Raw genomic sequence first — 25,928 nt, 5'->3', positions numbered from 1 at the left:
TACTAACTGCATTACTAATTATTCTATTAATATTTACTGCAGTGGTGTTCCTTACCTCTAACAGGTAATGCAGACCTTCTTCACAAAAATAAAAAAAATACATGTTCAAACTTTTTAATATTTCACTACTTTACTATTTTTGAGAGACCAACATACTAGAGATAACAGCTTTACATAACATTAAAACATAACATTGAATTTTGTTTTAGTTTTTGTTTATTGCAGGGGGTTACATGTTGATTACAGTAATTAAGGCAAACAGAAGATGTTTTATACTGAAAAAAATAATAACAACAGTAGGATTAAAAGATCACATCATAACATTTCATTTGTTCCAGAAACTTAAAAAAAAAAAAAATCAGCTGTTTTGAAGAGAAAAAGCTTTTTTCTGGCTTGTTTCACTCATACATGTTTTTTAATACAGTATATGACATATATAATATATGAGATATATAATTAGAAAATGTGTAAGAGTTCTCAAGGTCAAAAATTAAATAAAGGTCAAACAAAAAAAAATCATTTATTTATCAAAATATTTACCATTATAAATATGAAATAAAGTGAACATTGCTAAATTGGATTGACCCAAACATATTAGATAATTAAAATTAGTAGTTTAATTTCTTTCTTTCTTTTTTGTGATTCCCTTAAAGCCCACTAGAGGGTCATCTCTCACAGTTTTAATACTTTTAGCTTTATAGGATTAGGATGCTTTAGGTCCTTAAACCTGCAGAGTGGCTTCTGGATGGTATTAACTCAGTGAGGGGCTGTGCGAATTTAATATTATACCATTTAGATTATGCAATGCTCCACCTACAGGCAAGTTCCTGAGACCCATGATCACCAGGGACTGATCTAGAACAGCAACACTGTTTTTATTTTTATTTTATTTAGAAGATTTATTAATAATTCATCATTATAAACAAAATACATTTTATATACAGAAGAGAAAATAATACAAATCACAAATAAAATGAAAGGCAGCAGAAATACGAAAGAAATCGTATAATATCTGCCCTCTTTTATCCCCAAAAATAATCATTTTCCAAAAAACAAAACTAAACAAAAATATCCAATCCTTCTCAAACAACAGTTTATATATTTACACATTATACTACTTCATATTTTAAACAAACCAGCTTTTATCATTCTTTTAAACACATTAAACACATTGATCTAGCATTTTTAACATCACTCTCCAAATTATTCCATAATATTATTCCTTAAATTAACATTCAATGCACTTTTAAACTAGTTCCAAATTTAGGATTTACAAACATCTCTACCCCCTTAATATTATAACAACTCCTAACAATCTCTTAACAAAATGTAATTGGATGTTTGAAGGTGATGTATTTTTATTATAGTGTCTTATATATAAACAATAAAATCTAAAATATAAAAATCAATTTCAAATTTCAATCATTTTAACTGATAAAACTGATAAAAGTGTATTTGATGGATGACTGTAATATTTACTAGTAATAGTTTGGTACCACTTTATATTAAGACTACCTTTATAAAGGGTTTATAAATGGTTTACAATCAGTTTATTAATGGTTACTAATTAGGTTGTAAATGCCTTTAAAATCATTAATAATCAGTTATAACACATACATAGAAAGGACAACAATGACCTGTTGCTTAATAGTGAACCCACAGCCATCTATATTGTTGCCCTTTCTACGTTATAACTGTGTTATAACTGATTATTAATGATTTTTTTAATTAGTAACCATTAATAAACTGATTGTAAACCATTTATAAACCCTTTATAAAGGTAGTCTTAATATAAAGTGGTACCGAACTATTACTAGTAAATATTACAGTCATCCATCAAATACACTTTTATCAGTTAAAATGATTGAAATTTGAAATTGATTTTGTTGTTTATATATAAGACACTATAATAAAAATACATCACCTTCAAACATCCAATTACATTTTGTTAAGAGATTATTTTAAAGTGGTAATAATAATTCTTGCAGCCTTTTTTCTGTAGAACAGGAATAGAGTTTGTAATTGTTTTATACACTATTCTTCAATACAGTAGATTAAGTGTGCAACAATTAAAGCATCATACAACAACAAATACAGAGATTTATTATTAAATAATTCCCTTACTTTTACACAACAATGCAATATTACAATAAGTGCACTACAGAGAACCTCCAGCAGAGGACGCTCTCACCTGCCTTTTATTTACTGTACATTTTATCCTGTAAACTGACGAGACATAAGATTATGACCACCTTCTAGTTTCTACACTTATTATCCATTTTATTTCAGCTCCAATCATCCTCTGCTGTTCTGCACAGGATAGAAAACCACCACAAGCTGCTGCCCACAGGACACTACTGCCCACAGGACACTGCCCACAGGACACTGCCCACAGGACACTACCCACAAGCTGCTACCCACAGGACACTACTGCCCACAGGACACTGCCCAGAGGACACTGCCCACAGGACACTACCCACAAGCTGCTACCCACAGGACACTGCCCACAGGACACTACTGCCCACAGGATACTGCCCACAGGACACTGCCCACAGGACACTGCCCACAGGACACTACTGCCCACAGGACACTGCCCACAGGACACTTCCCACAAGCTGCTACCCACAGGACACTACTGCCCACAGGACACTGCCCACAGGACACTTCCCACAAGCTGCTACCCACAGGACACTACTGCCCACAGGACACTGCCCACAGGACACTACTGCCCACAGGACACTTCCCACAAGCTGCTACCCACAGGACACTACTGCCCACAGGACACTACCCACAGGACACTACTGCCCACAGGACACTGCCCACAGGACACTACTGCCCACAGGATACTCTTTTTAAGAAACTGTTTTTGGACTATTCTCAATACAGCAGCAATGTCAGATCTATCTATCTATCTATCTATCTATCTATCTATCTATCTATCTATCTATCTATCTATCTATCTATCTATCTATCTATCTATCTATCTATCTATCTATCTATCTATCTACCTACCTACCTACACTTATATATACTTATCTATCTATCTATCTATCTATCTATCTATCTATCTATCTATCTATCTATCTATCTATCTATCTATCTACACTTATATATACTTATCTATCTATCTATCTATCTATATATCTATCTATCTATCTATCTATCTATCTATCTATCTATCTACACTTATATATACTTATCTATCTATCTATCTATCTATCTATCTATCTATCTATCTATCTATCTATCTACACTTATATATACTTATCTATCTATCTATCTATCTATCTATCTAACTATCTATCTATCTATCTATCTATCTATCTATCTATCTATCTATCTATCTATCTAACTATCTATCTATCTATCTATACTTATATATACTTATCTATCTATCTATCTATCTATCTATCTATCTATCTATCTATCTATCTATCTATCTATCTATCTATCTATCTATCTATACTTATATATACTTATCTATCTATCTATCTACCTACACTTATATATACTTATCTATCTATCTATCTATCTATCTATCTATACTTATATATACTTATCTATCTATCTATCTACCTACACTTATATATACTTATCTATCTATCTATCTATCTATCTATCTATCTATCTATCTATCTATCTATCTATCTATCTATCTATCTATCTATACTTATATCTATACTGATCTGTCTATCTATCACACTGAGGTGTTTAAAAACTCCAGCAGCACTGCTGTATCTGATGATCTGTATTAACAGAATAAACAGGCCTTTTCTACACATGCTCTAATTTATACATGTGATTTATTTCAACATCAATACATTAATCACAACACATCTTTCAGACCAAATGCATCTTTACAGTCAGCAGTTTTACCACTGAACACTTTTAAAAGGAACTTTTAGGAGTTCTTCAGCTTGAAACTGTACACCAGGGGTCGGCAATTGAGTTTGACCGAGGGCCAGATATTTTCCCAACCAATACGTGGCCACAAATAAAAAAATCTGTTTTGTAAAATGAAGTGTAATGGGATGGAGTGCTGCTACAGACTCATAGCTCTCCAGCCCAGAGGGGTTGTTGAACCCAATTGCACAATTTGAACAGTTGATCTCAAAGAAAGTAAACTTCAGAAAAAAGGGAAAAAAAATAATTAATCACATCGATCCTCATGCAGGATCAAATGCATATCTTCAGGGTCGCGCTCCAATACACTCCAATTTACTCGTGTGAATTGGGACACGACCAGGAAAAAAAACTTATTTTTACCTTATAAGGAGATAGGGAGCCCGAGAATGGGCGGAAAAATGAGAACGAGTGGAAACTAAAGACTAAAGTCACGCCGAGCGCGACAGAGAGAGAGAGAGACAGGGGAGGTATGTAAACAAAAGCTCATCAGAGAAGCATTTTATTTATTTAGTTATTTTTTCACTATTGTTCATTATATAGTTCAAACAACCTCACGGGCCACCTATTGCAGACCCCTGGTGTAGAGGAACCCTTTAAAAACTTTGAGGAAGAAAATGTTCTTCTGTTAAAAAAAAATGTTTTTTAAAGCATCTGAAACTTTCCTGAAGGTTCCTAAAAGTACTTCTACAGGGACTTTTAACAGTTCTTTTAACAGTGATACGGCACTTTAGCGATTTTTTGTACTAAAAAAGACAGTCTGTTGATTTGTTTACTTTATGAATAGAACAAGAAACACAAGCGAATTTCACAAAGCATTTAAAAAATTAAGATTTGTTCTAAATTATATATATATATATATATATATATGTACAGTATATATCCTAAGGCTGTGAGTGTCTACCAGACCTGGATTTGATTCCTGAGTAGATCACACTGTCTGAAGTAGAGGCTGGAGTTCCTCCTGCAGCTCCTCTCGGCATCACTGAGTGCTGGAGACTGGCGTACTGCAGATCCTCCACCTGAGGGCATCAACAGCACATATATATTTATACATATAGTTTTTCTGATTTTACTATTTATAGGTTTATGTTTGAGTAAAATGAACATTGTTGTTTTATTCTATAAACTACAGACAACATTTCTCCCAAATTCCACATAAAAATATTCTCATTTAGAGCATTTATTTGCAGAAAATGAGAAATGACTGAAATAACAAAAAAGATGCAGAGCTTTCAGACCTCAAATAATGCAAAGAAAACAAGTTCATATTCATAAAGTTTTAAGAGTTCAGAAATCAATATTTGGTGGAATAATCCTGGTTTGTTTTTAATCACAGTTTTTTTTTTATGCATCTTGTCATCATGTTCTCCTCCACCAGTCTTACACGCTGTCTTACACACTTACACACACTAGGTAAAGAATACTATACTAAAAGTGCATTTTCAATTTAATACAATATATTTTTAATTTAATTTTAATTTAATTTAATATATATTTTTTAATTTTAATAATTTTAATAATATATTTTAATTTAATTTAATATATATACATCTATTTGTTTATTTTAACAATTTTAATAATACATTTTAATTTTTAATTTAATTTAATAAAATTTAATTTTAATTTAATTTTCAATTTTCTGTAAAATGGGTTTTTAAGCATTTGGCTTTAAAATAAAAACAGTGTTGATAAAAAAAACATATAGTGGCATTAAACACTGCTTAAAGTGCACTTTAGTGTAGTTTTTTTTTTCAGTGTCATTAAGCTGTACACAATACATGCATCAATTTGCAGAGAAATACATTTACAATATACTTCAAGTGTGTATTAAAAATTATGTTAAAAAAACAAATACTTAAATCTACGAAAAAAAAACAAAAAAAAGTACAATTCAATACTTATGTTTTATGTTGTATTTAAATATAGCCTAATTACAACTGAAATATACTTGAGCTGCCAGTAATTGTTCCAAAATAGTATATTTAGTATGCATTTAAGTACGTATTTTAATTTTAAAAAGTATGTTATTTTCCATGCTAAATATAATAAAAAAAATAAATATATAAAAATATATATAAAATATATATTAAATATATATAAAAATATTATAAATACTAAGTTCATCGCTATCTTGGTAACACAGGCGCCGAGCCGAGTCGAGTCTTACACACTGCTTTTGGATAATTTTGTATTTATTAGTAATGTCCTAACTAATGTCAATTAAATAATTAGTTGAGAAATTCTGTAGTAAATAATGTTAATTAATGGAGCCTTATTGTATGTTTGTAAAAATTGCATAAAAGCTTAATAATTAATGTAATAATGTAAATGTAATAATTAATGCAATAATGAAATTAAATGTTGACTGTTAAAGAGTTGGGGGTTGAAAGGTATAAATGTCAGTGTGCTGTCGGTCACCACTAAAACCAAAGTGTTCTCAGACATGCATTAAAAATAAAATGGTCTGTTGGACCACACTCCCCCACATCCTGTTCACACATGCAGCACAGATCACCATCAAATCAGCTACAACCGAAACAGCTAAACTATGGTTAAGAGATGATGAACTGATACACAAATAAAAATAAGAGATTTTTTTTATCTTTTTTTACTATTTATCGTATTTATAAGACTTATAAGACCTATTATTTCAGTTTAATCACTTATTTTCACATGCATGCATACAGAAAATGATGTGACAAAAGTACTATGGTATCAGATTTTGAATTATTAATCTAAATTTAAATCTCAGATTTTTTAAAATTATATTAAAAACATCATATATCTGTTAAAATCTCGTGAGATTTTTGTTTTAGAGAGATCAAAAAAGACATGAAGTTAAAAGAGATCGTTTATCTCAGATAACTTATCAATATTATAATAATTATCTTAATTTTCAGTTTAATCACTTTATATTTTCACTTAACATTCAATTATATTGTTATATATTATATATATATATTAAAAAATCTTTAATATAAATGTAAATGTAAAAGATTTTTTTTATTATATTTAAAACATTATATATCTGTTAAAATGTATCTTGTGAGACATATAGTTAAAAAGACATATAGTTAAAATAGATCGTTTACCTCAGATAACTTATCAATATTATACTAATTATCTTAATTATCTGATTATCTAAGAAGCTGATTATGTTTTAGCTATTGAATATTTTTAAGAAAAATTTTAAGACCTATTTTTAGTTTAATCACTTTATATTTTCACTTGTCATTCAATGAGAGTGTTATATATATATATATATATATATAAGTCATATGACAAGAATTTGAATCTTTAATATAAATTTAAATCTCAGATTTTTTTTATTATATTAAAAACATCATATATCTGTTAAAATCTATCTCTTGAGACCACATCCTGAAGTTGTTTGTATAAGATATCAAAAAATCAAAAAAGACATGAAGATAAGAGAGATTTTATGTATTTTAGATAACTGTTACCAATATTATATTAATTATCTTAATCAACTTCTTAGATAATCAGATAAGTATGTTTTAGCTACTAATTTTTTTATAATTATATATATATATATATATATATATATATATATATATATATATATATATATATATATATATATATATATATATATATACATATAATTATACAATTATAAATAAATAAATATAAAAAATACATTTGAATTTGAATTATTAATCTAGATGTAAATCTCAGATTTTTTAAAATTATATTTTAAAAACACCATATATCTGTTAAAATTAATCTCCTGAGACCACATCCTGATGCGCTTTAAGTAATTATAGGTGTAAACTGGCTAATTTACATCATATTCAATTTCTGATCAAACAAGAAATAAATAAATCACTTTATAAATGGTAAATGTATCTGAAGTGTTTATGGTACCTTGTTGGTTGAGTCGCCGGCACCAGCAGCTCTGCAGCACTTGCCTGAAATAAAAATGTTATTTAATTCAGTAAAAGCATTCACACACAAAATATATACATTATAACAAGTCAGATTTTTAATTGAATACATAAACCTATTCTGGAGTGTAAAAATAATAAAATATGCATAAAATAAGAAGCTGTATTGGGTGAATATGAGAGTTAATTAAGGATAATCTCACCTCTCGCTCTGTAACAGAACACACTCAGACAGATGATGTTGATCAGGACAGAGACCGAACACATACTGGATACAAATATATTTATAATATAGTGGAGATCTGGAGAACGGTGAGTGTTTGAAGAGTTCTGAATATTCTTATCTGAAACACAGAAACACAGAAATCCGTCATCACCAGTCTGTTCAGACCTGTTCCATTCACTCAGAGTCTGAAATCATACAGGAATATATTAAATATGTGATATATTTAGTTTATATTTTATATGAGGTATTTCTATTATTATTTGCCATTAATATAAGCTTAGGATACTTATGATAGTATTGCAGATATATTGCATTTTACAATATTTGCACCTGGAAGTCAACCCATGCCTTTAGAGCCAAACAAACACTGTAACATATCATTAATATACCTTTTAATACATGTTGCCCTTGTGAAAAGAAAGTGTATTTAAGAGAATTAAAAGTATGTTCAAATTAGGTAAAAAAAATACTATACTAAAAGTGCATTTTCAATTTAATATACTTAATGAACATACACAATAAATATACTTTCTCTGTATTTCCGAAAAAAGTATTTTAAAGCAATTGGCAAATGTATATAGTGGCATTAAATACTGCTTAAAGTTCTTTAGTGCATGTATCAATTTGCAGAGAAATACATTTACATTATACTTCAAGTGTCTATTAAAAATTATGTTTAAAAAAATACTTAAATCTACTTAAGTCAGCAGAAAAAAACAGTACAATTTAATACTTTTATGTTGTGTTTAAATATAGCTTAATTACAACTGAAATATACTTAAGCTGCCACAAGTTGTTCCAAAATTGTCACGTCTTGGCCTCGTCTCGTGTCTCTGTGTGTCTTCCCCACGTGACCTGTGCTCCCCTGTGTCTCCCGTCTCAGTACTTTTCCACATGTGTTTCTAATTTGTAGCTCCGCCCCTCGTTACCTGTTTCCCCAGGTGTTCATTGTTTCATGTTTAGTATAAATAGTACCTGTTAGTCTACGTTTGCTGTCGGTCTTTGCACCTTCCCCCGTTGTCTGTCACGTCACGTCTTTGATTTATATTTACTCGCTCTTGTTTATTGTTAGTCACGTTATTTCTAGTCATGTTTATTTCCTGTTTGTTTCTTTGTTTATTTTGTATATATTTACGTATTTATCCTTGTTTATATTCCCTAACCCTGTTTAGTTCTTATCTGTTTAGTTTAGCTCTTTGTTTGTTTTCCCTGTTTGTTTATGTATTTATATTTATTCGTTATTCCCCTGTTTGTTTGTTGGTTTACTTATTATTGTTTAATAAATCTGGTCTTACCCGCATTTACGTCCGCCTCCCGTCTGGTTCCCGCGTTACGGTGAATTTACACTGCTCCGACGCGAAAACGCACATGGTCGCACTACCCCCCTCCAACCGGTCGCATGTGGGCGTGACAAAGGCTTTCCCTGCGTCGTCCAATTAAATCGTTTTAATAAATGGGAAATGCTTTTTATTTAAGCTATTATTATTTTCAATACTTAATAAATATAAATGTGTCTTTATAGATATAAATGTTTGAATGAGCTTCATTACACTGTCTAGTGAGCAGTATATAAGCTGAAAAAAGCAAACTTTTCCAATTAAATTACATATTAATATTTTAAAAGCCCCCCAGAGACTCCAACAATCACAGCAGCCTTTCTCCTCGCTGACAGAGTCCCTGTGAATCAGCAGGGATTTTATAAAGAACAGGGAAGCCTGAAACTTCTCTTCCAGGCTTCTCTGGACGCTTGAAAGCAGAACTAAAATGTTTTCATGCGCTGCGCTGAGGACGCGTTACAGGCCAACACCTGCTCTCTGATTGGATAGACGCATTGCGTTGGACGGACTCATTTGCATTAAGTTCAGCTCGGCTCAACTTTTCATCGCATCGCATCCCCCTCTCTCGACGCGTCGGACCCATGATGCACCGCGCGACTGCGTCTGACGGAGGCGGCGCTTCCCATTGAAAATGAATAGGATCCGTCGCTGTGCGTTGTCGCGTCGGAGCAGTGTAAATTCACCGTTACAGAAAGACCGACCTTAATTATGGACGTAGCGGGAAGATTTCTGCTGAGGTCCGGGCCGGCCATCCGCCGCCCCTCTGTCGGGATCCCGGCGCAGGAGAATCCGAGGCCTCGAGGCCGGAGAGGGCCTCGGTCTAGGCGCTCTAAGGGATCCCGAATTCCGGAGGATTTTCTTGGGGGGGGCATAACCGTTGGGGCTATGGGCCTAGCCTCGAACCGCGGGGGAGGCGAGGTGGTCAGAGACGCTGGCGATGAGGACTTTTGGAACTTTGTAGCTGCCGTGTCTAGCTCGGAGGATGAAGATTACCCTCCGATGCGAGCCCGCTTGCCGCTTCCTCCGGGGTCTGTTCTGCACCCGGCTTTCCGATGTCCACTCGATCTGGTGGAGGAGGCCACCCTCGCCCCGAACCGATCTCCAGCAGTGCCGGTCCTCAAGACGCCGTCTTCTGTCCGCCCGCCTCCCATGGCACGCTCTGTTTCAGCGGCTCCTCAGCTAGCTTCAGCGGCTAACCTGCTAGCTTTTCCTGCGGCTGCTGCTCCAGCCTTCTATTCGGCGGCGCGGCTAACTCCGTTAGCATCCCCTGCTACCAAGACGCTCTCCTCTTCGTCTGCTCCAGCGCTCTCCTCTTCGGCTGTAACGGCGCTCACCTCTCCGAGGGCTGCAGATCCAGCTTCCACGACGGCCGCACAGCCGCGCTCCGACACATCCCCTGCGCTGGACTCTACCGGCGGCTCCGCGCTTCCTACTCCAGACTCGTCCGGCAAATCAGCTGATCCAGTCCGGGTTTTCGAGTCACTCGCGGCAGCAGCAGCTCTCCGCTCCAAGGTTTCCATGGTTACGACGCTACACTCTCCTGCTCGCGCCACCCCGGAATCTGCATACACTGCGGTGAGTTCAGCTCAAGTCTCTGTGCTTTCTTCAGCAGCCCTGTTCTCCACGCAATCTCCTTCAGCCCAAGTCTCCAAGTCCGCTCCTGTGTCTGTGCCAGCGGTGCCTACCGCTCCTGTGTCTGTGCCAGCGGAGTCTACCGCTCCTGTGTCTGTGCCAGCGGTGCCCACCGCTCCTGTGTCTGTGCCAGCGGTGCCCACCGCTCCTGTGTCTGTGCCAGCGGTGCCCACCGCCAATGTTCCTGTGCCAGCGGTGCCCACCGTCAATGTTCCTGTGCCAGCGGTGCCCACCGCCTATGTTCCTGTGCCAGCTGTGCCCACCGCTCCAGTGTCTGTGCCAGCGGTGCCCACCGCCAATGTTCCTGTGCCAGCGGTGCCCACCGCCAATGTTCCTGTGCCAGCGGTACCCGCCACCGCCAATGTTCCTGTGCCAGCGGTGCCCACCGCCTATGTTCCTGTGCCAGCGGTGCCCGCCACCGCCAATGTTCCTGTGCCAGCGGTACCTGCCACCGCCAATGTTCCTGTGCCAGCGGTGCCCACCGCCTATGTTCCTGTGCCAGCGGTGCCCACCGCCAATGTTCCTGTGCCAGTGGTGCCTATCGCTCCAGCTACACCCGCCACCGCGCCTGCTCAAGCTGCACCCGCCGCCGCGCCTGCCCAAGCTGCACCCGCCGCCGCGCCTGCCCAAGCTGCACCCGCCGCCGCGCCTGCCCAAGCTGCACCCGCCGCCGCGCCTGCCCAAGCTGCACCCGTCACCACACCCACGCCAGTTTCAGCTCCTAGGACTATGTTTGGCCCTAGGCCCCGTCTACCCAGGTCTGCCCCAAGGGCCCCGGACCTCAGCCCTAGAACTGTGCCCAGGCTGGCCCCACGGACCACACCACAGACTTTAGCCAGTCCTGGGCATCCTCAAGTTTATTTTGTACCCTTGTCGCTCCCTGTTCTGGTTCCTGTGTCGGTCTATGTTCCTGTTCCTGTCTTGTCTGGTTTCTGTGTACCTGTCCCTGTGACCGTGTTCGTGTCTGTCCCGGTTAATGTTTTTGTCCCTGTTCCCTTGTCCAGTCCAGTCCAGTCACCAGTCATGCCCCATGTCCAGTCACCGACCCCTGTCCAGTTCCCTGTCCAGTCTCCTGTCTTGTCCAGTGTACAATCTAATGTCCAGTTTCCTTTCTTTGTCCAGTCTCCTGTCCGGTCTTTAGTTCAGTCTCCTGTTCTGCCCCATGTTAAGTCCCCGGTCTCGTCTCTTGTGTTTCCCAGCCTCTGCCCGCCGCCGGCCCCTGGGGTTCGTTCTTACGCGCCTCGGGAGCTGCGCGTTTAGGGAGGGGCTTCTGTCACGTCTTGGCCTCGTCTCGTGTCTCTGTGTGCATTCCCCACGTGACCTGTGCTCCCCTGTGTCTCCCGTCTCAGTACTTTTCCACATGTGTTTCTAATTTGTAGCTCCGCCCCTCGTTACCTGTTTCCCCAGGTGTTCATTGTTTCATGTTTAGTATAAATAGTACTTGTTAGTCTACGTTTGCTGTCGGTCTTTGCACCTTCCCCCGTTGTCTGTCACGTCACGTCTTTGATTTATATTTACTCGCTCTTGTTTATTGTTAGTCACGTTATTTCTAGTCATGTTTATTTCCTGTTTGTTTCTTTGTTTATTTTGTATATATTTACGTATTTATCCTTGTTTATATTCCCTAACCCTGTTTAGTTCTTATCTGTTTAGTTTAGCCACTTATCTGTTTAGTTTAGCTCTTTGTTTGTTTTCCCTGTTTGTTTATGTATTTATATTTATTCGTTATTCCCCTGTTTGTTTGTTGGTTTACTTATTATTGTTTAATAAATCTGGTCTTACCCGCATTTACGTCCGCCTCCCGTCTGGTTCCCGCGTTACAATATAAACATAACACTAAACACAACAAAAAAGGGCAGCAAGTAGGGGACTTTGTCTCTTTTTTGCCACACTAGAGACACTTTAGAGCAAGGAGGCACAAGTGCAGAGGCAGTTGCCCCCCCTACCACCCCCCCTGAGTTTGCCAGTGCACATATTTGCTAATATTTATTTGTTTATTTTTTACATGTGCGTGTATATTTGGGTTACTTTATAGCTTACTGGTAACTTTGCAAACACAAACAGATCTTCTGAATATATCTACACTGATGGGCGTGGTGTTCTGGAAATGAGGTGTGTTCAGGTACATTTCTGGAGTTTTACTTGTTTATCTTGGTAACAGAAAACACAGGAGCTCCACTGACTGAATACAACCTAGACAGACGCCAACAGTCAGACGTTCATCGCTATCTTGGCACTGCAGTGCACAAACCCAACTTTTACATCAACAATAAACAGAATAGTAAATAAAATAACATTGCTGTTCCCGTAAATGAGCTGCTGGAGCTCCTTCACAGCGTCAACCAGCAGCTCAGTTTCCTCTGCTGAGAAGAGTTTGTTGGACACGTCCAGGTAGCTGCACCGTTACAATAGCAATCCACCAAAGACAGAGCTCACCTGATCTACTCTTAAAGAGAATGATGAGCAAGAGACACTCTGATTGGTTTATTTCACGTTACGCCCAAAATTAATTAACCACACCCATGATTAATTAAGAGAATTAGTACATGACTTTTGCACGCTTCGAGCTGAGCAAAGTGTACTTTTCCCGTTGTTACGATAGCAAAGACACACTGACACGCCCTAAATCAAGCTGCACGGTGGACAGCTTGCTTGTAGATCACTAAAATAGAGTCCTAAAACTTCCTGCAATGCACTGCTGTTTGTGGTAAACTCAATATTACAACTATCTTATCTCCTCAAACTCCTCAAAGTGTTTTGTAACAGTAGGTAGAGAATCATGACTAAATTACATGCATAAGGAATTCTGCTAATTATGTTAATTATGTTAATGTACCCATAGTATTAGTTATGATATAGAGCTCTTACCTGAATTGAAGGTGAGTTTGATTGGTTTCCCGAACTGCAGGAATAATGAGTTCTTTCTTCCTCCACAGTAATACAGTCCCAGATCTGTATCATTAACTCCTTTAATCACTAAACTCACTGAACCGCTGTTCTCACTGATCCCATAATGATCTGTATTTATATTAAAACTGTATGAAAATGATTTATTCAGTTTTCCTCGTGCAGCAGAGACCAGCAGCTTCATCTGCTGCTCAGAGTTCTGATGAAACCAATAAATCTTATAATCTGTGGAGATGCTGCAGTGCAGGGTGATGATTTCTCCAGGAAACACAGATCTGAGATCAGCTGAGATCTCCTGAAGAACACAGAGTTTACAGATACCTGAAAACGAGAGACAAGAAGAGCAAAGAATTCAGAACATTTATTCTTTTACAAACTGAACTGAATCAAATTTAGCAATGATGAAAATATGTACATTGTGTTAAAATATTCATGCAGTGCTGCCAGTAACTGGAGTTAAACATCAGTGTTTTAGAACTGAGAGAGAGCTATATATATAATACAGGGTTTCCGCCACGTTCATTTCAGTGCGGCGGTCCGCCACGCCTTCGTTCTTCCCCACCACCCTTCGTGAAAATTCGGAGCCCGGCGTTTTTCCCGCGCTTGATCAGCGTTGCCCCGCCCTCTCTCGTTTCTGACACTGGAATTTGATCATCTCGACAGGACACCGGCTGTCAAACTGGACAACTGAATCCGAGGTATGTGGCGCTGAAATGATGTTTTTTATATTTGTGAACAAGTTGTTGAACATTGTTCAAGGGTTATATCGGTAATATGTTGTAGACGTAGCCTACACAACACGGCTGGTTTCGCATGTTGCATCTATTTCGGGAGGCTACAGGTGAGGGCTTCTCTAGCCGTAATTCCTAAACGCACAGCTGTGTTCCAGTCCTGCACATGTAGCAGGGTGGCCGCGGGTCCTTAAAAAGTCTTAAATGGTATTAAATTTCATTTTTGTCAAATAAGGCCTTGAAAAGTCTTATTTTGTCTTAAAATTTCAACCAAAATGTCTTAAATTTGCCGGAGCTAAATTTAGGGGGGAATAATTCCGTCAGCCATGTGTTGAACTTCGGGGGTGGAAATCGGTAGTTAGTCATGCAGTGCCAACATTACGCGCGCGCGCGAGAGAGTGTGAGTATAGGACACAGCGAGAGAGAGAGACTGAAACATAACGCGAGAGAGAGAGAGAGAGCGAGAGCGCGCCTGTAAATAGCGAGAGAGAGAGACTGAAACATAATGCGCGCGCGCGAGAGAGAGATGAATTAAACAGTGATTAAACAGCTTCAACTTACGCAGGTGTCCACTCAGGCTCACTCACCTGGTGGAGTGAAAATCACGCTATGTTTCTGTTTCTGGAGCTGTCATAAAGCAAGGATGTAGGGCCCTAGAATAGAGGCACCCTAGAACAGCTCTGTGATGCATTTGTTTTCACGGTCCAGTAAACATTTTATTGTAATTAAATTAAAGATTAAAGATATTGATATGTATAATTTAACATTTTGTGTTGCACACTTTTACGTTTACCGTATCTGAAAAAAGAACAATAAGGATTTATTTTAAAGAAACCTACTTTTTGCAACTTTTTGTTTTAAGTGGGCATTTTTCAGTGACAGTTGGAAATAAAGAAAATAACTGGAAACATGTGTAATTGTGTTATATCGTGATATCATTAACTTGATATAAATAATCGGTTCCCAACCGGGGGGCCCTGCCACCGCACCTTCAAGGAAATCCTGGGGGAAACCCTGTATAATATATATATATATATATATATATATATATATATATATATATATATATATATATATATATATATATATATATATATAATGTATATATTTATATATAATCATCATTCAACTTTACAGACCATTTAAAAATGATGAGTTTCTTTGATTTTACCAAATTGAAAACCTCTGGAATATAATCAAGAGGAAGATGGATGATCACAAACCATCAAACCACCAAACTGAACTGCTTGAATTTTTGCACCAGGAGTAAAGCAGCATAAAGTTATCCAAAAGCAGTGTGTAAGACTGGTGGAGGAGGACATGATGCAAAGATGCATGAAAAAAAACTGTGATTAAAAATCAGGGTTATTCCACCAAATATTGATTTCTTCATAATAAATAAATGCTCTGCAAATAAATGCTCTAAATGTTGTCTGCAGTAGAATAAAACAGTATTCATTTTTACTCAAACATAAACCTATAAATAGTAAAATCAGAGAAACTGATTCAGAAACTGAAGTATCTGTGGGTTCATTTCAAGCAGACTATAAGTGAAGGAGAATCTGACTATGATCAGAATCACAAAACATGCAAGCTTGGGGCCGAAACTTGAAACTCGTTTATTTCTCCAGCCATTTATTAAATAAACATCTGTTTAATATTTAGTGCAGTTTTCTCAGAACCTACAGAGTCCCAGGTTGAATAAAAATGGAAATAAAAATTTAAGAAAAAAAAAACAAATGATTCCAAAATGATTAAAAAAAGAGAAGTTATAATAAAAACACGTAAATTAATTTGGAAATAAAAAATAAAATAAGAATAAAGCATGAATAAAACATGATTCTAACATGATTAAAATATATGGTACCACTTTAAAATAAGACTACCTTTATAAAGGGTTTATAAATGGTTTAGTTTATTAATGGTTACTAATTAGGTTGTAAATGCCTTTAAAATCATTTATAATCAGTTATAACACATACATAGAAATGTATGTAGACCTGTTGTTTGCCGAATAGTGAGTCCACAGCCACATAACTGATTAATAATGATTTTTAAGGCATTTAACCATTAACTAATTAACTAATTGTAAACAATGTATAAACCCTTTATAAAGGTAGTCTTATTTTAAAGTGGTACCAAATATATAAATATATATATTAAAAGAAGGTTAATTGAAGTTCTTCTCACACAGATTTGATGACGCCAGTTAGTAAATCAGTTTAAACCCAGACATATAAACTCATTCAGACACTAAACCTGCAGATATGCTGTTCTCAAATCCCCAGAAATATTAATACAGCAATATTCACTTATAATATCGTTAATATAAATCAATAATAATAATTCCCAGCATTAATTAATGAATAAAACAGGTAAACTCACCAATCAGAAGCTGCAGAATAAACACAGTCAGGAGTTTCTCCATTTCTGCCTCAGATCCAGAGCTAGAGCATGTAATGTTTATCACGTAATGGAAATATATAAATATACTGATGACCACAAAACATTTTATAGGCCAGGGGTGGACGAAGCAGATGAAGACAAAACGTTCCTCTCATCAACCACATCCTGTCCTTTATACATCCCTCACACAACAGACCTACAGACCTCAACATGCACTAATACTCTCACAAAACTACAGATACTCTGCAGACTGAAAACATATAAAACACATACAACTGCATGTGAAAAGTATTCGCCCCTAATTGTAAAACCAACCATACAAATCAGAATAATATAACCTGAGTAAATATTAAAATAACTTTTAAAATGATGATTTCGTTTAAAAAGTATTTGCCCCCCTCAAAAACTGTGATTAATCATGTTTTTTGTAAAGCTGAGTTCAGTTACACTACTAATCACAATCAGGCCTGATTACTGATTCCAGACCTGTAGAATCAAGAAATCACTTAAATAGCATCTGTCTAACAACATGAAGCAGATAAAAGACCTTAAAAACAACATTATTTACCCCCATCTGAAGAAACTCAACAACAGATGAGAAAACTATAAGTTATTGATCATCTATTAGTCTGGAAAAGATTATAAAATCATTTTTTTCTAAAGCTTTGGGACTCCAGAGAACCACAGTGATTCACTATTATTCACTAAAGGAGAAAAAAAACATGGAACACTGGTGAACCTTCCCAGGAGTGACAGGCCGACCGAACAAAATTACTCCAAAAGGGCATGAAGAACTCATCCAGGAGATCCCAGAAAGAGACTGTGGCTCCCTATTTACTAGTTAGGGCACTAGTGATTATGTCAGACATTTTTCTGTGTCCGAATCGTAAGGGGGATTTGGAACTTGATTATTAGCAAAGTTAGCTAACTCTATTGTCCCCAGTCCTTGTCCACACACCAAGCCCCCACGTTAGCATTTTGCTGTGTAGCCCAACAACCTTCTAGCTCACCAGAAACTCAAACGTTAGCCAAAAGTGAGGACTGTCTAGTTAACTGACCTCTATGTATGTATTTCTACAATTAGACTCTTATAATGTTATTTGGAAAGTAAAAAACAATTTTAGGTTGGACAGGAATGTTTTAGGAGAAATGTATTTAACCGTAAGTTACTTACCTGCCAGTCAAACAGCTGAATATGGCGCACGTCTTGCTGCATGTCTGTATATTTGAACCAAAGCTTCATTAATTTGAACTGATTCAAATTAAGTTGTGTCAACTCAGTTCACCAGTGTTGCTTGAAACTTTAAAAAAAAATAAGATTTTGACAAGCTTGTTTAGTTCAGTTTAGTTCAGGCCCGTAGCCAGCATTGTGATGGGGGGGATCTTTTTCCCCCAAAAGTGGACTTCATTTGGCTCTCTACTCCAATGCCCCCTAAATACACGAGCACACTTCAAACCTTTTAATTTAGACATATTTTATTTATTATAAGTTTGTTGTGAATCTGTTGTTGCTGTCCTTATTTGTTCGTCTGTTGCTCCCCACTGTTAACATAAATTTTATATAAATGTAAGTGTTACTCAAACTTCCTACATCTGTGATGTGACTTCATTGTCTGTCTCTGTTGCTCACCTCAGTTGTCTGTTGCTTTGTTCCATTGTCTCTGTTGCTGCCCTCCATTGTCTGTCTCTGATGTTGCTGTCCTTTATTGTCTATCTCTCTACTATTGATATAAATAGATAAGAATTACTTCATTAGGAACACTATCGGTATGGTCATTAAAACTTAAACATGAATTAATAATAATATAAATTGAAGTGTTCTGTCTTATTCAAATCTTCCTACAACTGTGCTGGGACTTCGTTGTCTCTCTCTGTTGCTCACCTAGGTCTGTTGTTGCTCTCCCTCCTCTGTATTTCTGTTGCTTTTCTTCATTGTCTGTCTATTTTTCCTCTCCATCTTTTGTATCTCGCCTTCTTTTTCTTTATTTTTTAATTGTGTCTTGCCTTCACTGTCTGTCTGTTTTTCCTCTCCTTTAGGGTCATTTTACGGGAAATCAGACACTTTGGGACCCATCCAACACAGATTTTCATCAAACTTTGTGTGCCTTTTTAGTGGCAATGTAGAACCCCAGAACTGAATTTGCATGAATATAAAGGGAGAAACGGAATAAGAATGTTTTAAGTAAGAGGGTAGGGCACTACACATTCAACTTTGATTATGTCAATTTAAATTGCAAACAGATGGTTTTGGTGCTGTTTGAAAGTTCTTTTCTGGCTCTACAGAGTACACAAACAACATAAAACTCAACAGTTAGGCCCTTTTTAGTGGCAAGGTAGAACCCCAAAACTGCATCTGGCACTAATATTTCAGAGGTGGTTCATAACATTGCAGGGGTTGGTGGTTGGTTAGGGGGCAGGGGGGGGTTGAACGAACCCTTCGACCCCCCCTGGCTACGGGCCTGCATAAAAAAATAATAAACAGCATTAAAGTAATTTTATTGTTTGCGTATAATTTTTTAAGTATTTTTAACGTCGAGCTAGAATCACTTTTTACAGTGCAGGATCCCAACTGTAGGATATTAACTAGCGTTAGTTAGCTAAGCAGGCTAATCTAAAGAGCTACGGCTTGACTAACGTTACTCCCCCCTCGTTTAACATTAAACTGAGACAATAACCACTTCAGGGGTAATAAGTTCTAGCCGGAGAACTGGATTTAGCTAAAGCTTGCTGTCTCTCTGCTAACGTTCATCTGGCTAGATTGGCTGGCTGGGTAATATTAATATGGCTAGCCTTAGCTAGCTAGCGCATCTCGTACATCTTAAACTGAAATGACGGTCTCTACTGATTTAGTGAATTCATTCACAGTGAAGTACGGGATGTTTGGGGAAACTATGGAAGGTTTGACCTTTAGAAAATGTCTTTCTTTTTAAAGAAGTAAATTTGGGAATGCAGCAGTGAGGCAGCATTGCTAGTAACCACCATGTTTCACAGTGGGGATGGTGTGCTTAGGGTGATTAGCAGTGTTATTTTTCCTCCCCATATGTCACTTTGTATTTAGGCCAGAAAGTTCAACATTGGTCTGATCTGATCACAGAATCTTCTTCCACATGTTTACTGTGTTCCTATATGACCTGTAGCTACAAACTGCAAACAGCACTTCTTATGTCTTTCTTTCAACAGTGGTTTTCTTCTTCCACTCTTCCATTAAGATCAGATTTGTGGAGAGCAGGACTTTTAGTTGTCCTGTGGACGGAATCTCCTAAATCTGAGCTGTGGATCTCTGCAGCTCCTCCAGAGTGATCATGGGTCTCTGGGCTGCTTCTCTGATCAGTGCTCTCCTTGCTGGATCTCTCAGTTTGGGTGGATGGTTGGTTCATGTCTTGGTTGGTTTGTAGAAACAGTTGTAGAATAACTTTTTATTAGGTTTATTGTTTTTTTTTTGGATGATAGATTGATGGAACAGAGCTGTTTGAGATGATCAAAGCTTGGGAGATACTTTTATAATCTAATCCTGCTTTAAACCTTTAATCTTCTCCACAACTTTATCTCTGACCTGTCTGCTGAGTTCCTTCTTCTGAGGTCTTCACAGAACAGCTATATTTATATTTATACTGAGACTAAATTGCACACAGCTGGATTAACTCTATTAACTCATTCAGAGACTTCTAAAGGTGATTGATCGCTCTGGATTTTATTTAGGGGTTTTAGAGTAAAGAGGTCTGAACGCTTTTGCATGCAACACTTTTCAGATTTTTCATTTAATAAAAATTGTGAAAAACATTGGAAATGTAATTTTCACTCCACTTCACACTTATGCAATACTTTGTGCTGGTCTATCACATTTCAAATCGCACTAAAACACATTTACTATTACTATAGTTAGTGTTTAGAGATTCAGCTGCTCTTCTCTCCTAAAACCATCAGATCATTTTACAGCGTGCACTTTACCCCATAACGTCCGTTGCTAAGGATATCAACGCTGAGGGATCTGATTTACAGCTCAGGTGAGGCTATTTCCCAGAGCAGGTGATCTCACATACAGAGAGAAAGAAAGAGAGAGAGATAATAGAGAGGGAGAGAGAGAGGGAGGGAGAGGGAGAAAGAGGGAGTGTTCAGATGGTGTAACTACATTTACTGTACAACTGAAAGAAACTCTCACATTGACTGTACAGACGATCCTGATCTGAGTCAGGTAAGAACTATTCTCTCTATCATTAACACTAAATATATACATTTATACGATACAAGAATGAGCATATATTTAAAAATATATTGTATACATAGTATGTGTAAAATACGTATCGTCTATCAAACACATATAAATAACATATGGGTTAAAGGTGTAGTTTTGTTGAGATACAGCTGAAACGATTAATTAGAGTTACTCGATTTAAAAATTGATGGAGTAATCTTCTATAACTCGAGTTATCGTTTATTTAATTTAAAAACTCAGCACGCGGTAATCTGCGATTTTAATGTGACAATGCACTCAGCGCTACAACACCCGCAAACAGGAAGAGGTTATTTTAAAGCAGCGAGAGAAAAGAGCGACAACTTCTGAGGAAAAAGAGCCAATTACAATAGAGTATTTAGGCTGAACATGCTGCACCATCTCAGCCGAGGACACGTTAGCGGTGCAGCCGAGAGAAGATTAATATAATTTATAATAAATCAATGAGATTAACATTAATGTACCTAAATAACATAATAACCACTGCACTGTGAAGCGCTGACTATTATTAATACTGTCTAATGTGTGATTAGTTTATAAAAACAGACAATTCTGGACTTACTAATATAGGCTTTATGTTTATAAATTAGATTTTTAAATTAATACACCCAACATCTCTGCTGTTCAGAAACTGAGATGCACAACATAATGCAAATGTTTATGTATGATTATTGTTTCTTTATTTATTTCTATTTGTGCTTGCAGTTTGGAAATGCATGTTGCGAATTTTAAAAATATAACTTGAATTTTTTGTTTTTTCTTGTGCTTTTTTAATTGCTCTTTAAGCAAACAAATATGTTTTATCTGATTACTCGATTAATCAAATAGTTTTTTTTTTTCAGTAGAGTATTCGATTACTAAAATAATCAATATCTGCAGCCCTAACTGGTATATTGTATTTTGCAGTGTCAGGTTTTTGTATGAGTGATGACCTTCATCATGGGCGTGGTAGTGGGGGGAAAAGTGGACCTGACTACCCAGGGCCCGAGTAGGGAGAGGGGCCCATGAAAATCCTGATTTTTTTTTCGCTCACTTTCCTTTGTTTACTGGCATGGATAGGGGCCCATTAACATAGAGGGTGTACAGGGCCCAGAATTTGCTGCTACGCCCCTGACCTTCATGCAGAGTTAAACTGCAGTGGGTAGGATGGGGTTAACAGTGCTGTGTTGTTAAAAAAAAAAAAAACCTAGTTCTGCATACGCGTCCGAACCTGTCCAGCTGGTGGAGCAACATATGACGCATCATAAATAATTACAGTCAAAAGCACCTGGGTGATGATTGAAGGTTCTGCTTTTGGTTATGAGAAAAGGTGTGGTCTTACCTGTAAATATATCTCTCCATTAGTTCCCATGGTTTCTAATTCCAGCTCAACAAAAACACTGATATCCAATATCAGGTCAGGTTATATTATATTATTATATTATACTATTATACTACTATTATACTCATAATACTATAACTACCTAAAGCCAAAAAAAGTACAAAAAGAACACAAAGAAAAGAAACTCCTTAAATAACAACTTATAATAACTTATAATAACAATAAGCTTCAAAATATATACTTACTTTGGTCTTACAACAAATTTATATTTACTGACTAGTCCTAGTTAATACACACAGTTTAAACGGCCAATAAACACCCTGATTTTAGCTGACTCCTCCCTTCTTTTTAAAAAATGCTAAGAAAAAAATGGGAGAAAGTGGGACCATCATCCATCAACTTTAAGTGTTTTAAAGTTTTTTAAAGTTTTTAAAGGTTCTGTAACCTTTCTCTTATGTTACAGGTCAAATTGACCCATTTTAAAGTTTTACAATCTAGAAAAAATATTTTAAAAAGTTTTTTTTTTTCCAGTATGAAACGTCATCAACATTCTGCAATAAACTAAAACTAAAACAAAAATAAAAAGCAATGTTATGTTTCAATGTAACCAATGTAAAACTATTGTGTTTTATATGTTGGTCTTTTAAAAGTAATGTTAAAAGTAGAAACATTTAAAAGTTTGAATATGTATTTTTAATGGAAAACGATTGAATTATCCTGATTGAAGAATTACCTATAGGTATTTTGTGGATAGTTAAACATGCAGAACACCATTACTGTTCCTGATAAATGAACATAACAGGAGGGTTAAAGGTTAGGAGAAGTTTATAAAATGTTTATAACACATTTTAAGCAAATTCTAAGGAACATATTTTAGATATTAATTAAAACAAATATATGGTTTAGGTTTTAGTTCCTCTTAAAGACTATTGAAGGGACAGTGTGTTATTCAGTGTTATTTAAGGAACAGGGAAAGGGAACTGTTATCATTTGAAACATGAAACTGAGATCACACTGATAACATTGTTTCCATGATGTGCATGATGTGCACGTCAATCCCAATGTTGTAAAACTCATCAACTGATGCATTTATTTCCTTTGACCTTTAGTATGTCATACTGCAGCACCATGAGGGTCACCCTGCTTCAGCCTTTCATCATGTTGCTTGCAGTCTGTGCACGTAAGTGACCATCACTCTATATATATTTTATATATATATATATATATATATATATATATATATATATATATTGACACCTCCATCCATACAAATCTGAATATTTTTAAAAACAGAGGTTTTTGCCTCCGTTTTTAAAAGTATCTTCGTCCACATGAGCAGCGTTTTCAGAAATGAACAGGAAGTCTCTAGATATTCAGGCGTTTTCTAATTTTTTAAATATATATATATATATATATATATATATATATATATATTAAATAACCTATAATTTCAGACAAATATTATCTTTCTTAAGGGTATAATGTGTTGTTTTTTGAGATTATATTAGATTTTATCTGCTTCATGCTGTCAGATTCTATTTAAGTGATTTATTGATTCTACAGGTCTGTAATCAGTACTGTAATCAGTAATCAGGCCTGATCGAGGTTAGTAGTAAAACTGAATTCTTTAATAGCTTTTTAAAAAGTGATTAATCACAGTTAATTATTTGGATATTATTGGTTGGATAGTTTGGATAGTTTTATTACATAAAAAATATTATTTAAAAAGTGATTTTAATATTTACTCAGGTTATATTTGTCTGATATTATATGCTTTTTTGATAATCTTAAAAAATGTATATGAAAAAAGTATATGACAAACATGCAAAAACTAAAGAAATCTGTAAAGGGGCAAACACTTTTACACGCCACTGTATATTTATATGAATAGATACTATATTATTGTATTTACCTCTTGATTGTGAACTCAACTTGGACATGATATATATATTTTTTGTCATTGGAAAGTTATATTTTATGTCAGTCCGGATGTTCTGGTTATAAAACTGGTTATAAAACCACACTAAAATCTGCAGACTGCAAATCTGTATATCCAATTAAACACCAGCAAACTGTGGAAGAAAACATGAAGAAAACATCTCACCATCTGTAAAATAACTTCCACAAGAGGAGCAAACTGAAGAATCAATCAATTAATCAATCAATCGACCTAAACACCATCAATCATCAGAAGAACTTCTGACCATGCAGGGTGCACAGACTTCTGCTTCTGGACTTTTTCCTTTTATAAGTTTTTTGTCATTTTGAAACTGTAAAAGATGAAAATAAAAATTAATATTGTTTAAAATATTAAGGAATGTGTCTGTTTTTACTTTGCCTCATTCTCGTTTTTTCCACCCGTTCTTGGGCTCCTTATCTTCTTATAAGGCCGTATCCCAATTCACAAGCCGGGGCAGCGGTAGTATTGTGGACCACAATCTTGACAACACAGGAGCCGTGTGTTAGGGGTGGGCGATATGGCTCTAAAATAATATCACGATATTTCAGGGTATATTTACGATAACGATATACTTGGCGATATAGGAAAACTAAAATAATTCATTAATTTCAGGAATATAGTATAATAGTATAACAGTATAATCATAATGTGGCAAAATAAATAATATAGCATAAAATAATATAATGCAGCAAATAATATTGCAGAATATTTATTGCATGCATATAAACTGCAAACTAAAACAATTATACAATAAATACACCTAAAGCTTCACAGTAAATAATAGACTACTTTTAAGACAGAACAGCCCTATTATCACGATATGGATTTTTAATATCACGATATTTCTGTGTCACGATATATTGTATACCATATAATATTGCCCACCCCTACCGTGTGTTTATTTATTTATTTTTTTCCTTTCTTCTTGGGTTTACCTGCCACGTAATGGCTTGGAAAATATCGAGCCCACGGCCAAACCTAATTGCCAACCCCTGCTCTAGGGGTTCATGTTAGCCTTACTTTGCGTTTCTAACCCAGGAATTGGGAAAAACACACCCTACTGATTTCACACCCTACTGGTCACATTTCATTACTTGGGCTGAGAAAGCACAAAACTCCCTCATTAACTCATTAACTCCACTTCTGGTCTCACTTCCTTTCAGTGCTTTCTGGGTTACCAACCTCCGTTGGCTCTCTGGACAGCGGTGTCCACTGATGTTCTGGCTGTGGAATCAGTGGAAATGTTAGTATACGGTCAACTCGTTTTGGCTGTAATCCATCTGTACGAGGAAAAATCCAACAGGTGTCAGGGTGACAACCTTCAGTTCCAACCTTGAGATCCGGAGTACATGGACTTCTCTAC

The 25,928-nt window shown here is 36.2% G+C and overlaps 2 protein-coding genes and 1 long non-coding RNA gene across 5 annotated transcripts in view; 2 read left to right on the top strand and 1 right to left on the bottom strand.

The window, feature by feature from the left end:
- Positions 1–13,538, top strand: part of LOC111189913 (uncharacterized) — a 151,383-nt gene extending 137,845 nt beyond the window's left edge. Inside the window, exon 5 of the transcript XR_007429913.1 lies at positions 13,401–13,538. The gene's annotated coding sequence lies outside the window, so the exon portion shown is untranslated. The remainder of the gene's footprint in view (positions 1–13,400) is intronic.
- On the bottom strand, positions 3,301–3,624 carry LOC125788961 (uncharacterized). The gene is made up of 3 exons (XR_007429921.1): positions 3,581–3,624; positions 3,501–3,540; positions 3,301–3,404 (listed from the first exon to the last, which is right to left on the bottom strand). It is a non-coding gene; the product is annotated as an uncharacterized LOC125788961 (long non-coding RNA).
- A 7,606-nt stretch (positions 13,539–21,144) lies between the features above and the next one.
- LOC111189681 (uncharacterized) overlaps positions 21,145–25,928 on the top strand; it is a 131,141-nt gene continuing 126,357 nt past the window's right edge. For 2 of the 3 annotated variants that reach the window (XR_007429914.1, XM_022663356.2), the window contains exon 1: positions 23,201–23,785. Coding sequence is in view for 2 of the 3 variants with exons in the window: in XM_022663356.2 (XP_022519077.2) it covers positions 23,689–23,785 (97 nt within the window). In the remaining variant the exon portion in view is untranslated. Of the gene's footprint in view, positions 21,246–23,200; positions 23,786–25,928 lie in introns of those variants that run through there. The other variant, XM_022663357.2, reaches the window with a different exon arrangement.

Source organism: Astyanax mexicanus, unplaced genomic scaffold, assembly GCF_023375975.1.
Source record: "Astyanax mexicanus isolate ESR-SI-001 unplaced genomic scaffold, AstMex3_surface scaffold_31, whole genome shotgun sequence".
NCBI classification, from domain to species: Eukaryota; Metazoa; Chordata; class Actinopteri; order Characiformes; family Acestrorhamphidae; genus Astyanax; species Astyanax mexicanus.
Note: the sequence above shows the minus strand (reverse complement) of the source record. Positions and strands in the feature narration are given on the sequence as shown.